At 43.2% G+C, this 12819-nt stretch overlaps 1 protein-coding gene across 1 annotated transcript in view; it reads right to left on the reverse strand.

The window, feature by feature from the left end:
• The window catches only part of LOC108798590 (catenin delta-2-like), a 177878-nt gene that overhangs the window by 34344 nt on the left and 130715 nt on the right, over nucleotides 1–12819 (reverse strand). Inside the window, exon 8 of the mRNA XM_018570352.1 lies at nucleotides 2686–2812. Within this exon, the coding sequence (XP_018425854.1) occupies nucleotides 2686–2812 (127 nt within the window). The remainder of the gene's footprint in view (nucleotides 1–2685; nucleotides 2813–12819) is intronic.

A 12819-nucleotide genomic window follows, 5' to 3' on the forward strand; every position in this document is an offset into this window, starting at 1 on the left:
CAGTCCTGGGGGGTGTTGTAAGGGGGGGGGGGGGGGGCCCACGCTGTTTTAAAAAAATGATTATTATTTCTATTATTTCTGTGAACAGTTAAAAACTTTTGTGCATTCTGTGACAGCTGTCAGATTCTTTACATTCGGGATGAAGTGTCCTCAAAGAAGCAGAAGCTGTTACAGAATAACAGATCTGTCAGTTTCTTTCATTATTTACATTTTGGAACAATATTGTGTTATTTTGTTTTCATGTGAGATACAAGTGCAGAGAAGCTAGAGAGCGGTAAATGACAGCTCTCCCGCTTGTTGTGTTAAGTTTCCAAATGAAATTCGGATGTATCCGAATTTCATTATCAAACATTCTGATTCGTTCAGATTTGTTATTTCTGTCAGTCAGAAATTCGGATGCATTTCAATTCAATGTGAAACGAATGACACAGGCCAAATGAAAGCCAGTCTGTGGTGGTGGACAAGAAACACCAACCTCTCCAGGGCTAGCACGCTGGGTCCCACTACCTGGATTGTCTTAAACACGGATGCCAGTCACCTCGGTTGGGGTGCGGTGTCTGGGGAGATGATGGTCCAAGGGAGGTGGACATTCCTGGCAGAGGCCTGTCCATCTAATGTTCTGGAGATCAGAGCAGCATGGGTGGAATTGAAGAACCTGGCACAACAAATTTGCCACAATTTGATGATGTTACAAATGGAAAACCGGGCGGCAGTTGCCTACATACAAAATCAAGGTGGCACCTGCAGTCTCAGTTTGACAAAAGAGGTAGATCCGATCATGACATGGGCAGAAGCCAACTTATCTCAGCTGAGAGCGACATACATTCCGAGGTGGAGAAACACTTAGGCGGATTATCTTTCCCATCATTTCACAACCAACAATGAATGGGATTTGAATCGCACCCTGTTGCACTAAATATACGAGAAGTGGGGGAGACCACAAATAGATATCTTTGCAACACCAGAGAACACCAATGTAACACAGTTTTGTGCAAAATATCAGTGCAAAGAGGCTGTCGGGATAGATGCGCTAGCTCAACCATGGACATTCGATCTGGGGTTTGCATTCCTTCCAACACCACTGATATTGAGGTTTCTCCAACGTCTAATGGGGAGAAGGTGACAGTGCTGGCAGTCCTACCCTATTGGCCAAAGAGACCAGGGTTCACGCTCCTCTCTCTCTACTAGCAGTCAAAGATCTGCTGGAGCTAATGATAACTCCAAGGTTTTTCATGCTGGGACAATTTGAAAATCCCAGGCCAGAAACACTAAATTTGAAGGCATAGAAGCTGAGAGACGGAGTCTTGAAACCATAAGGTGTTCATCTAACATCATCTCAACACTTCTGGTGTCAAGAAAGAGTAGCACAAGCACCACTTATTACAAGGTTTGGCAGAAATTCCAGGATTTCGCAGTTGTGAAAGATTTTGATGGACAACTACTTCAGTTAAACAACATCTTGGATTTTCTGCAGTCCGGATTCGACTTAGGGCTGAGTTTAAACAACCTCAAAGTACTTTTTTTTTTGAGACGAGTATTGAGGCTACGCCCACCAAAAAAGAATATCTATCCACAGTGGGACTTAACGCTAGGATTGAGTCACTTAACTCTTTCACCAATAGAAGAGTTTCTTTATTGAATATTACACAAAAAAAGTGTTCTTGGTGGCGATCACATTAGCCAAAGTCTTAGAGATTCATGCGTTGGGCTCCGAATAACCTTATCTGACATTTTTTCCGGACAGAGTGGTCCTGAGGCCAATTCACAAATTTGTGTCGAAGGTACCGACACTAATAGGCTCTTCGCATCCCGAGGGGAATCAGGAAAAGTCATCTGGCTTCTTCCAGATCTATTGCCAATTGGATTACAACCTGAATCAGACAGGCGTACAGGGCTGATGGCAAATCACCTCCAGGGACGGTGATGGCACATTCCTCCAGGAGTTTAGCAGCTTCATGGGCATCCTTTGCGAGGGTGTCACCTGAAACTGTCTGTAGAGCAGCTACATGGTCAACCTTTTCAACATTTCTTCATCATTATAGTGTGGATCCAGCTGCTCTAACATACAGAGAATTTGGGGAGAGAATACTGCATTCTTCCATGTGTAAATAAATGATTCAGAATACTTACTCTTCTGTAATTTTCTTTTTTCCTGGTACCTCCACATGGCAGCATACTTGTTTCCCGCCCAGTCTTGTTCTAGTTACAGGGATGTGTGAGCAAGAGGGTGTGGAAAATGTATAGGGTTGGTTGGGGGCGGGGAACCAAATGTATCCTGGAGGTTGGTTGGGGGCGGGGAACCAATCATATGTATGGTGCCGTCTGGCGGCACCAGGAAAAGAAAATTACGGAAAGTCAAGTATTCAATTTTCTGTTTGAAGGCTTGTTCACACCTAAAGCGTTCCAGAGCGGTAGCTGCTGGAATGCACACGCTTTCGGTGTGAACAAGGCCTGAGTGCTGCATAATTTTTCAGTTCTATATAAATACATGCAATAAATAGTGTTTTTTTAGGATGACCCCTAAGTAACATGTCCCATCAGGATATACTATACCCTCTTCAAATGTTTTAATATGGAGTATGTTTAAACATGTGTGTACTGCTAGGTAAAATATTCTTTTTTTTACAGAACAATGTATAATATAGTTAGTATTATTCTAAAAAAAATTTTTTTTAAATAAATTACCTGATCTATTGTTAGGTGACATGCGAACTGGAGAAATAGATGGTGTCCTGGAGGAAGAATATGGTCTTTGCCGATCTCTTTCAATGGTTGATGATGATGCTACAAATTGGTACTGGGACCATCCATCCTGAAAAATTAAAGTCAAATTATTTTTAGATAGAGCCCACAGTACACCATGTGTATATGTACATGTGTGTATATACACTATATATATATATATATATACACAAAACATTTTTACTTTATACATTATATAATTATCCTTTACTGGCATTTCTTCCATGTCAGCCTACTATGGGTCAGCTCTACCCTCCTGACCCTCTCAGGACAGTCTTTAACTAGCTAATAAAAGAGAGTCATCCCTATACCTTCCCTGTTCCATCAACTTCCAAGAACTTGCAACTGCCTCAAAAAAAAAAAAAAGAAGAGGTGGAGCATGGCTGATATGAGGGGGTACCAGGAAAGGAAAAATATAGTAACTATAAGGTAACAATTTTCCATATTGTTGGCCCTCCTCATGTCAGCCTAATATAGGTTGTGCTAGCAAAGTTACTAAGTTACACAACAATCACTAAAAATTATTTAATTAGAAAGTGCATCAGAAATGGCCCAAGGTCCCCAGAGAATCAGCAAAACCAAATCTGATGCCCAACTTACAGTATAGGGGTGAAGGAAAGTGTTGGGTGTACTTCAACTCACCATCCTACAGATCATCTCCACTGGGACCTTGGCATACCTTGCCCACAAAACCGATATTCCACTTGTGAAGTGAGTCCAAATTTCTTAAGGGAGGATAAATACCCACAGACCTGTAGGACAGCTGGATGGTTTTCACTATCACTTTCACAAGTTGAGATGATTCTCGGGGGAGCCACTGCACCTTTTTTGAGTCTGAGGGAAACAAATTCTCATCTTGCCTGAAAGACAATAACTCCAAGTACATCGAAGGCTGTGAACAAGATTCAGCTTAGACCATTTATTTTCATCTTCCAGCAGTTCTGATGGGTTAAAGGCTGACAGCTCTGTCTCCTAGTTGACATGGAAAGGGGATGACACTTTAGGCAAGAAGGTGGGAAATGGCATCCATATTATCTTATTAGGAAGTCTCTTTCACTGAAGAGGCAGGCAGCTCCAAGACTTACCTCACCGAGCTGACAATGGCTAGGAAGATGGTTCCTAATGTCAGAGCCACATGGCACAAGACCCAACTGGATTAAAGGGAGGAACCAATAATGCCTGCAGGACCACAGTTAAGTCCCCCTTGGGAAATAGAGGTAATCTTGGAGACTAAATCTTTGCTTCCACTTTCATAAACTGCATAACTACAGACTGGATTGATCACTTAGAGACAGTTATTGCAGACAAAGCTGAGAGATAAACCTAGGTATTGTAGCTGAACCCTATTTACTAAAGGCGCGAGAAGTGGAATTCTATTCACGGCATCAAAGGTCACAAACGTCTCTGAGACCGGCTTAGCACAAGTTCGTTGAGGGCTTCCTCATCTTTAATACGGTTTCAATAACTTTCTCGGACATCTGTGGATGTTTAGGTGGTGCCACTCAACATCCAGGCCATGAGGTTCAAACATTCCTGTCCATCAGTTAGCTCTCTCCCAGGGACAGCTTCATGCACCACAGCAGGGGAAACCAAGGCCTCATCGGTCAAAATGGAAAGAACACTATCGCCAGTACCCCTTCAGCTAAATTTTCAGCAGTACCCAGAGGATGAGGCAAAATGGAGGGAGCAACACTTCATCTCTGTGAGACACTAGCTGATGACCGAAACTTGCCAAGAGAAGTATATCATCCAAATAGTGAAAGAGCCAAAACCCCAAGTCAGAAGAAGAACAATCATTGATAAAAAAAACTTTGAGAATGTGCACAGCCGGAAGGAGCAGATAGTCAAATTTGTAGTGAGAAACACCCATCACCGACTGGCGAAACCACTGGTGGCCAGGAAAAATAGAGACATGCAAGTAAGCAGATCTATAGAGGCCATTCAATGCCCGTCATTTCCAATGATTCCATCCTGAAGGGTGGTGCTTTCACAAAGGAATTGAGGAACATCAGTTCTACAGTCTGTCTATATTTTTCTGCAGATTTCTTCACCATAAAGATAGGGTAATAGACACCCAAATGTTTTTATCAAACTGGTACTAGCATATTGGCCTGCAACTGCAATAATTCTTGGCACATAACAGAATGCACTGCAGCTTGTTCTGGGGCACAGGCAGGTGAGTGGTGGGAAAGTGCAAATGAAGTGGAATGCTGCTGAATCCTATCTGGTAGCCGCAGCTATGGGCACACTTTGAGAACTGTTTGTTCATAGCTTTGCAACCCTGGAAACTTTGGACTTGTTGGGTTTAGCATACAAGGGCTGACCTGAATGCCAAGTGGTTTGGAAGAACTCCATTCCTAGTTGGTATGATCTGGTGTCTCTAAATCTGTCCCTGGCTGCCTTCTTGGTCTGAAAGGGCTGAGACTATCTCTTCCATCTTTCAATGGCATAAGGCCAGATTTACTCCTGGGGACAGGGGTCTTTGATTTCAGACATTAAAAGAAATGATGACAGAGTATTTTCCAGAGTTAAAGAAGGAGTTCTTTAACTCTGGAAAATACTCCCAAAGCTTTTTAGAGGAAGAGATGTCTTCTTCCCAGTCTATGGTTTAACTGCCTTAACATTTAGCAAATTCAAAGCAGTACTCACTCTCTCCCTGCTTTAACTGTGAATTTTCAGATGATGAATCAGATTTTCTGGAAACCGGCGACAGAATCACTTCCTTATTTGAGGAATCTAAAACACTCTTTCTGCATGTTGACAATTTATTGTGTTAATATTCTCTCATGTTTTCTACTACTGACTGGCGGATAAAGGATTGCACTTCGCATGCTTCTGCTTCTTTACCCCGTAATAACTCTTGTAGGCATCCTCCACAGACTAACTTCCCTGACAGGGAAGTCAATCCACAGACGGTTAAAAGAAGACGAACCATTGCTGGCTGATGAAGTATAAATATACCTCCCCATTAGCATGTCCAGCAGCAGAACATCAGGTTAATCTAGCCAACTGATGAATTCTAACACCCCCATACAGAGTAGCCAATGAGGAGAGGCGACTGGCTGCCTAGCAACTGCATGCCAGCCAGGCAGCTGGAATCCCCAATTTAGTAAGGCAGCAATGGTGCCATATTCCAGGGGTAAAGCCACTGCTGCACCTGGCTGGGAAACATCTGGTTGCACCAGAGGACATAGGCCACAGTGAGAGCCCAATTTGCCAGAGGGGAGGAAAGTGACTAAATATAAAGGTAAAGGGCCCAGACAGAAAGACACAGAGCAAGAAAACAGAGGGGAGGTGAGTGAAGTACCCTGGACAGAGAACCTTACTAGCAATGTATGTCAAGTACTACAAAGCCCAGTACCTGGGGTGCCCTCCTTATAGACAGATTTACTGTTTAACCCCTTAAGGACCAAGTCCTTTTCTTAATTTTTGGTTACGTGTTATAATCCACATTTTAGGCAAGAAATTACTGCAAACCCCCAAACATTATATATTTTCTGAAAGCCAAGACCCTGTAGATAAAATGGTGGCAGTTGCAAACTTTTATGTTAGTGCAACTTATTATCAAACCCCCAAATATAGTGAAAAATGCACTTAAATTAAATTTAGTGCCCCAATACACAATACAAAAAAGTTTTTTAACCATCCGCTGATCGTTGAAAAAGACAGCCGGACGGGAGTCTCCTGGATGCGGGTGGGTCTTTAGAAGTCCTTCATGCCCGCGTCCACTCGTGCGCGCCCCCTGGCGCGGATGAGCGGGAAAGCGCCTGGATTTTAAATGGCCAGCGTCTGTGAAGACGCCCAATCGCTTGTATGATGGAAGTGAAGGTGCGCCCCCCCCTTACCTCTGGTCGCTATCCCTGCCGCCGCGATCCTGGGCGTCCCTCCATCCCGGGTGATGTGGCTCTGTGCAGATCAGTACCCGATCTCCCTGTGATCTCCTCCCCAGTGGTGATTACATATCACCAAAAAAAAGCTCTATCTGTCCCCAAAAAATTGTATAAAAATAATTTCAGTACAACGTTGCATGACGGAATAAACGTCAGCCAAAGTACCGCAGCGCTGAATACTGAAAAATGGCCGGGACAGGAAGGGGGTGTAAACACCCCGGTCAGCAAGTGGTTAAATAAAATATGAAAGATGAGGTTACAAGTAAATAAATACCCAATTAGTTAAAGACCCAGTTATAGTTAAAAATTGTGTGCATCCGTGAAACTGCGACAACATTCAGTACCCCAAAAAGCCCATAGATGATGCTTAAAAAGCCCCTACAGGTCATCAGTTTAGAAATATGTGTAAATATTGGCCCTGGAATTATTGCTCTCACCCTGGTGTGCACGGTAATACCCAACATGGGTAGCGCGATCGTCGTTTTCGTACATAGGCGCAACCGATGCGTGTTTACATGAAGAATCGTGTGCTCGCGGGCAAGTGAACATTTTTTAAATTCATTTTATATTAAACAAAATTGAAAGTTTTTTTTAACTTTACTTTAATTGCTATCACATAGGAGGGGTTTTTAAAGCCCCCCATGTGAAAGGATATTGGCAGTGACAGGTCGTCTTTAAGGTGATACTGGGGGTCCAAAAGACATCACTTCAGGTCCCATGGACGGTATATTTCCCCACTATTTAGATCATGGTCCCTTTAAGGGGATGAAGGGAAAAAAAAGGGTTTGTCAGAAGTTCTCACCAATGCAGGGTGAGGGGTTCCGGGGTGATTTTTAGAAGGGAAACTGCTATGCAGTCTTCCCTGGATTGGCAGTCCTGAAATGGGACCCGGCATCCGGAGGCCCGGAGAGATATTGGGTGGGAAAGAGCCTCCAGCTCTGACTAGAGGCATTCAGGCCTGGTAAGGGTTAACCCACTTGCTGGGAATGTTCAAAGTGCACAGGAAGCCACAGTGCCTGTGAGGTGTGTTTGGAGCAGGACAAAGCTGAGTATGGACTGTGGAGCTATGGTCTGTCAGCTACTGCTGGGCATCAGTGTCTGTGTTTGAACCCTTCGAGAGCAGGATGGGATGCTTACCCTGAGAAGGGATGTATGTATACAGGCGGTGAGCCGGACTTTCTGTTATACTGAAGAGAAGTTTTCATTCATTTGTTTTGTTTGCTGAAGAAAAGCTGTTTCTGTTGGAGCGTTTTAGAGAGAAAATAAAGACTTCAATCCCCTAGCAAAAGGATGGAGGAGGTTGTAAAAGCCCTGGTCCAGGCTACAGCAGGAAGCCACTTGGGCGCAACTGCAGGCCTCAGTGGAAGCCAACTACCGCAATAAAGAGGTTCATGCCCACCAAGAACAGACTTTGGCCCTTCTGATTCAGGCTCAGCAGTTCCAGGCAGCACTGCTTGAGGCTGAGAAGGAATCTGTGCACATCTAGTGGACTGCTCTGGCGGATCGTTTGAATATGGCTGTTGCCCCTAGCAACCAAGTAACGGTGAAAGCTAGCAATTTCTTACAAAAATTAACTCCACACGATGATGTGGAAGCATTTGTGGCTACCTTTGAATGCACTGCAGGGAGAGAAGGGTGGCCTCAAGATCAGTGGGCTGGCCTCATTGCCCCGTTCCTGTCCTTGGAGCCCCAAAAGGCATATTTTGATCTTCCATTGGCTGACACCAAGGATTATACCAAGCTGGAGAGATTCTGGCTTGACTTGGGGTGACTAAAGGGGCACCGCAGCCCCGCAGTGCGATTGCCCACACCCGTAACACAGGCACATTAGTGCCTGCGTTCCAGTCCAGTGCGATCTGCAAAAATGCTGCAAGATCGCAGATCGCACTGGACTGGAATGCAGGAACTAAAGTGCCTGCGTTCTGGGTGCGGGTGATCGCACTGTGGGTGGGGGCGTGGCTGTGCTGAACGCAGGGAGCTGGCCAGCTTGCATTCCAGTGCGTTCTAGAGGCCGAACGCTCTGGAACGTAGACTTTGTGGTGTGAACCGGCCCTCTCTCTTGGCTGTCTCTTCTCTCACTTTCTCTGTTGCCTCTCCCCTGTCTGTCTTTTCTTACCTCCACTGCAGCAGCTTCCCGGGTCTCCTCTCGTGCGTCGGCCTCCTGTCCTTCCGGGGTGCTCATGTGGCTGATGTTGCACATGGGGAGAGGTGTCCCGCCCCATGAATACATGCATTCCAGCTGCATGATAACTTCAGTCAGATAGATATGTGCACAAAAGAGAAATATGACTCCTATAAAGTTTGTGTGTGAGTGTTATGTCACAGTTCGATGGTTATGACAATGCGTAATGATCATGACCCCGCCTAGCTTGGATAATGGCTACAGGTAACGTATTTGTCAGTGGAAAAAAAATTGTACATCAGTACAAACGATGGCTGGAACACCTACCGTGGTAGGGGAATAAATATGCAGACTTTAGGGGATAAAAAAACATGTTGTAAAACCTTGCGAAAGTGATAATTAAAGGGTCTCTGATGTGGGAAAGATTACCCATCGGGATCAACATGGAGAGGAGCATGTCCGAACTTTCTTGGCTACCGTTCAGGGAGAAAGCATGTGAGGGCAAGGTTTGTATTGAGCCCCTTGGGCATGGCAGTGTCTAACGTGTAAATCCAATAAGCCTCACATTGGAGTAGAAGTTTTTCATGATCCCCGCCCGTGTGCAATGTGGTGACATGTTCGATCACCAGGGCTTGAAAAATTTGATAGTGTCTCACCAGTCAGTCAAAAATGTAGATCACCATACCACGTAGCTCGTGGTTCTGGTGTTGACATAGGGCATAATGCACTGCCACAAGTTTGTTGGGGTCTGGAGTTTCCCCTTTGGACACAGTGTTTATGGCAACCCTGATATCGCTGCAATGCTTTACCACTGTTTGGATGTGGAAAGGTGTCACCTGTAATAAATGCGCTGCACACATTACAGTTGAAGCACTTGTAACAACCCATGCGATGGGACAATTGAAACGTTCTTTTTGAGTATTTGGGCCTAGGATCCACCTGGATCATGTATACAGACGGTGAGCCGGGCTTTTTGTTATATTGAAGAGAAGATTTTGTTAATCTGGTTTGTTTGCTGAAGAAAAGCTGTTTCTGTTGGAGCGTTTTAGAGAGAAAATAAAGACTTCTATTTTCCTAACACGGCTGGCTATCGATCATAACTGCTCTGAATATTACACTCTGAGTATTACAATTTACTGAATATCCAATATATATATATATATATATATTGTATATATACTGTATACAACCCCAATTCCAAAAAAAGTTAGGAAGTTTTTTGTAAAATCTACATAAAAACAGATTGCAGGTGATTTGCAAATCTTATAAACCCATATTTTATTCACAATAGAAAATAGAAAACATATCCAATGTTGAAACTGAGAAAATTGTACCATTTTAATGAAAAAAATAGAATCATTTTCAAATTGATGTCAGCAACACATCTCAAAAAAGTTGGGACAGGGCCATTTTTACCACGATGTAGCATCCCCCCTTCTTTTAATAACACTCTGTAAGGGCATGTTTCCACCATCACCAGACCAGAACATACATTTTTTTTAATCGCAACAGAAATGCATCCCCATGTTTTCTTATGGTATTTAGGACTGTAGTTGCCACCAGTGCAGTCAGTTCCAGTGCATTAAAAAAAAAGTATTGTAGGCACCATTTTTTTTATGGTTTGGAACGCACTGGAACATGTAAAAAATGCGTACCAAGGCTTACGAACGCACTGGCACACAAAACCTTTTTTCCCTTTTGATGACCTAATCAACAGTGGACACTTCCTTATGGAAAAGGGGCATTTTCAGCTGTACATTGATGACCTTGACATTTGCCCTCTGTGTTCTATCCAACATGGTGGACAAACATATTGACACTCACCGTTTTGTCACCTATGTGCAGTAATGCCCTGAGCTTTATGGTCCTACAAACCCACAATACAAGAATAACAGTAAGAAGGCAGAGCAGTGGACCAACATAGCAGCCAAAGTTTTTCCAAACTTTGACCAGCAGTCCAAAGGCCAGAAGCAGAATTGTGGTAAGTACACATTAAATAATTGGATGTATTCTGCATGTATGCTGCTATGCTTTTCACATCTTATGTTAGTAAATTCTGTACTCCTGTGAAGGTCACAAACATGTAAAAGACTGAGAGGAAGCAGGAAATAACCTCAGAGACATAATCTGCATACTTTAAAAAAAAAAGAATGCGTCAAAAATGCAATAAAATGCGTGCAGCTGCGTTTGAAAAAAAGCATCAAAATCTGGTTTGGAGATGGTGGAAACAAGCCCGGAGGGTAGGCTTGCACCGTTTTCCAAACCAGATCTGGACCAGATCTGGAACGCAGTGCATTGCGTTTTGCAGCGTTTTTACTGTAATTTCACCAATTTCCGGAGCTTTTAAAAAAAATATAGCTTAAAATGGGCTTTCAGGTGTGTTCCAGTGCATTTCCAAAGCGCTGCACAAACTGTTGGCGCTATATAAATCCCGTATAATAATTTCTGATGCATTTTCATCCATTCCAGGGCATTCCAGACCAGACAAAATGAGACATGCAGTATTTTTCTGGTCTGGTCTGGAACTGACTCCGTTGGTGTGAACAGAAAAAGGCCAGAAAAAGCATAGGGAAAAACTCTGGTCTGGAGATAATCTGGATGTGGTGTGAATGGGCCGTAAATGTCTGGGAATTGAGGAGACTAGTTGCTGGAGTTTTGGGAGAGGAATGTTGTCTCATTCCTGCCTGATAAAGGATTCTAACAGCTCAGTAGTCTGGATCTTCTTTGTCATATTTTTCATTTCAAGTTGCGCCAAATATTTTTCATTTAGTGAAAGGTCTGGACTGCAAGCAGGCAAAAAAAAAAGTTGGGAAAAGCAACAAAAAGCTGGCAAACAAAGTGGTAGTAACAAGGAAGAGCGCGAAGAACATTTTGCAAATAATTAGGTTAATTGGCAATGGGTCAGTAACACGGTTGAGTAAAAAAGACCATCTTAGAGAGTCAGAGTGCCTCAGAAGTAAAGATGGGCAGAGGATCATCAATCTGTGAAAAACTGTATCTAAAAATTGTAGAACAATTTCAGAATAATGTTCCTCAACGTAAAATTGCAAAGACTTTAAATATATGACCATCTACAGTATATAATATCATAAAAAAATTCTGAGAATCTGAAGAAATCTCTGTGCAAGGCCAAAATGCAATATTGGATGCCCGTGATCTTCGGGCCCTCAGAAGGCACTGCATTAAAAACAGGCATGATTTTGTGAAATAGATAAAAGAATATAGAAAAGAGAAGATTTATACCCAGAGTGCCAAACCCAGATTTAATTTAACCCTGTAAGAGGGTAAATAAAGAAGCATGTAAGCTTCAAATGACTTTCAAAACAACCCTCAACTGTTTAACAAAACCAGAGAACAAAGAATGAAGTGATCAAGGAAGATCAAATCACAGTACAGTATTAATGAGGGTCGGAGAGTCAAAATGTAGTACAAAATTGTATAAATTTATTATAAATAAATAAAATTCTCGGTCATGAAAACACACCAACTAACCGCCACCAGTTGTTCTATTAAAAGGTTATTGCAACAACCAAAACACTCATACCAAAAAACATGCACACTAGGACGGGCTGATCAGCATGAATGTTGATACCGGTGAACTCAAGTTCATTGAAAAAACAGCGCTGAAAAATGTATACAGGTATTTCTCACTTAACGACCGAGTTCCGTTCCTACGACCAGGTCGTTAAATGGATTGGTCGTTAAGTGAGGAACTCTATACAGTACTGTACTGCATTAGTACAGTACTGTATAGCGTTGCCGATGTACAGTACCAAACAGTGTACTGTACATCGGGCAATGAAAATACTTACCGGGACCCGCAGTGAAGATCGGAGGACACCACTTCCGCCGGCGACACGACGCACTGAAGCTGACGCGCAAGGTCGGAGGTCGATCGGCGGTCCATGTGTATACAATGTAAAGTGTGTAACTCTGTTTGAGATACACTGTACCAGTAGGCTATGGAACAACTCATGATTTTGTGAAATACATTGCATAGGCTCAGGAATACTTCCAAAAATTACTGCCTGTGAACACAGTTCGCCGGGCCATCCAAAAAGTTAA

Source organism: Nanorana parkeri, unplaced genomic scaffold (genome assembly GCF_000935625.1).
Source record: "Nanorana parkeri isolate BGI_ZX_2015 unplaced genomic scaffold, ASM93562v1 scaffold1512, whole genome shotgun sequence".
Lineage (NCBI taxonomy): Eukaryota > Metazoa > Chordata > Amphibia > Anura > Dicroglossidae > Nanorana > Nanorana parkeri.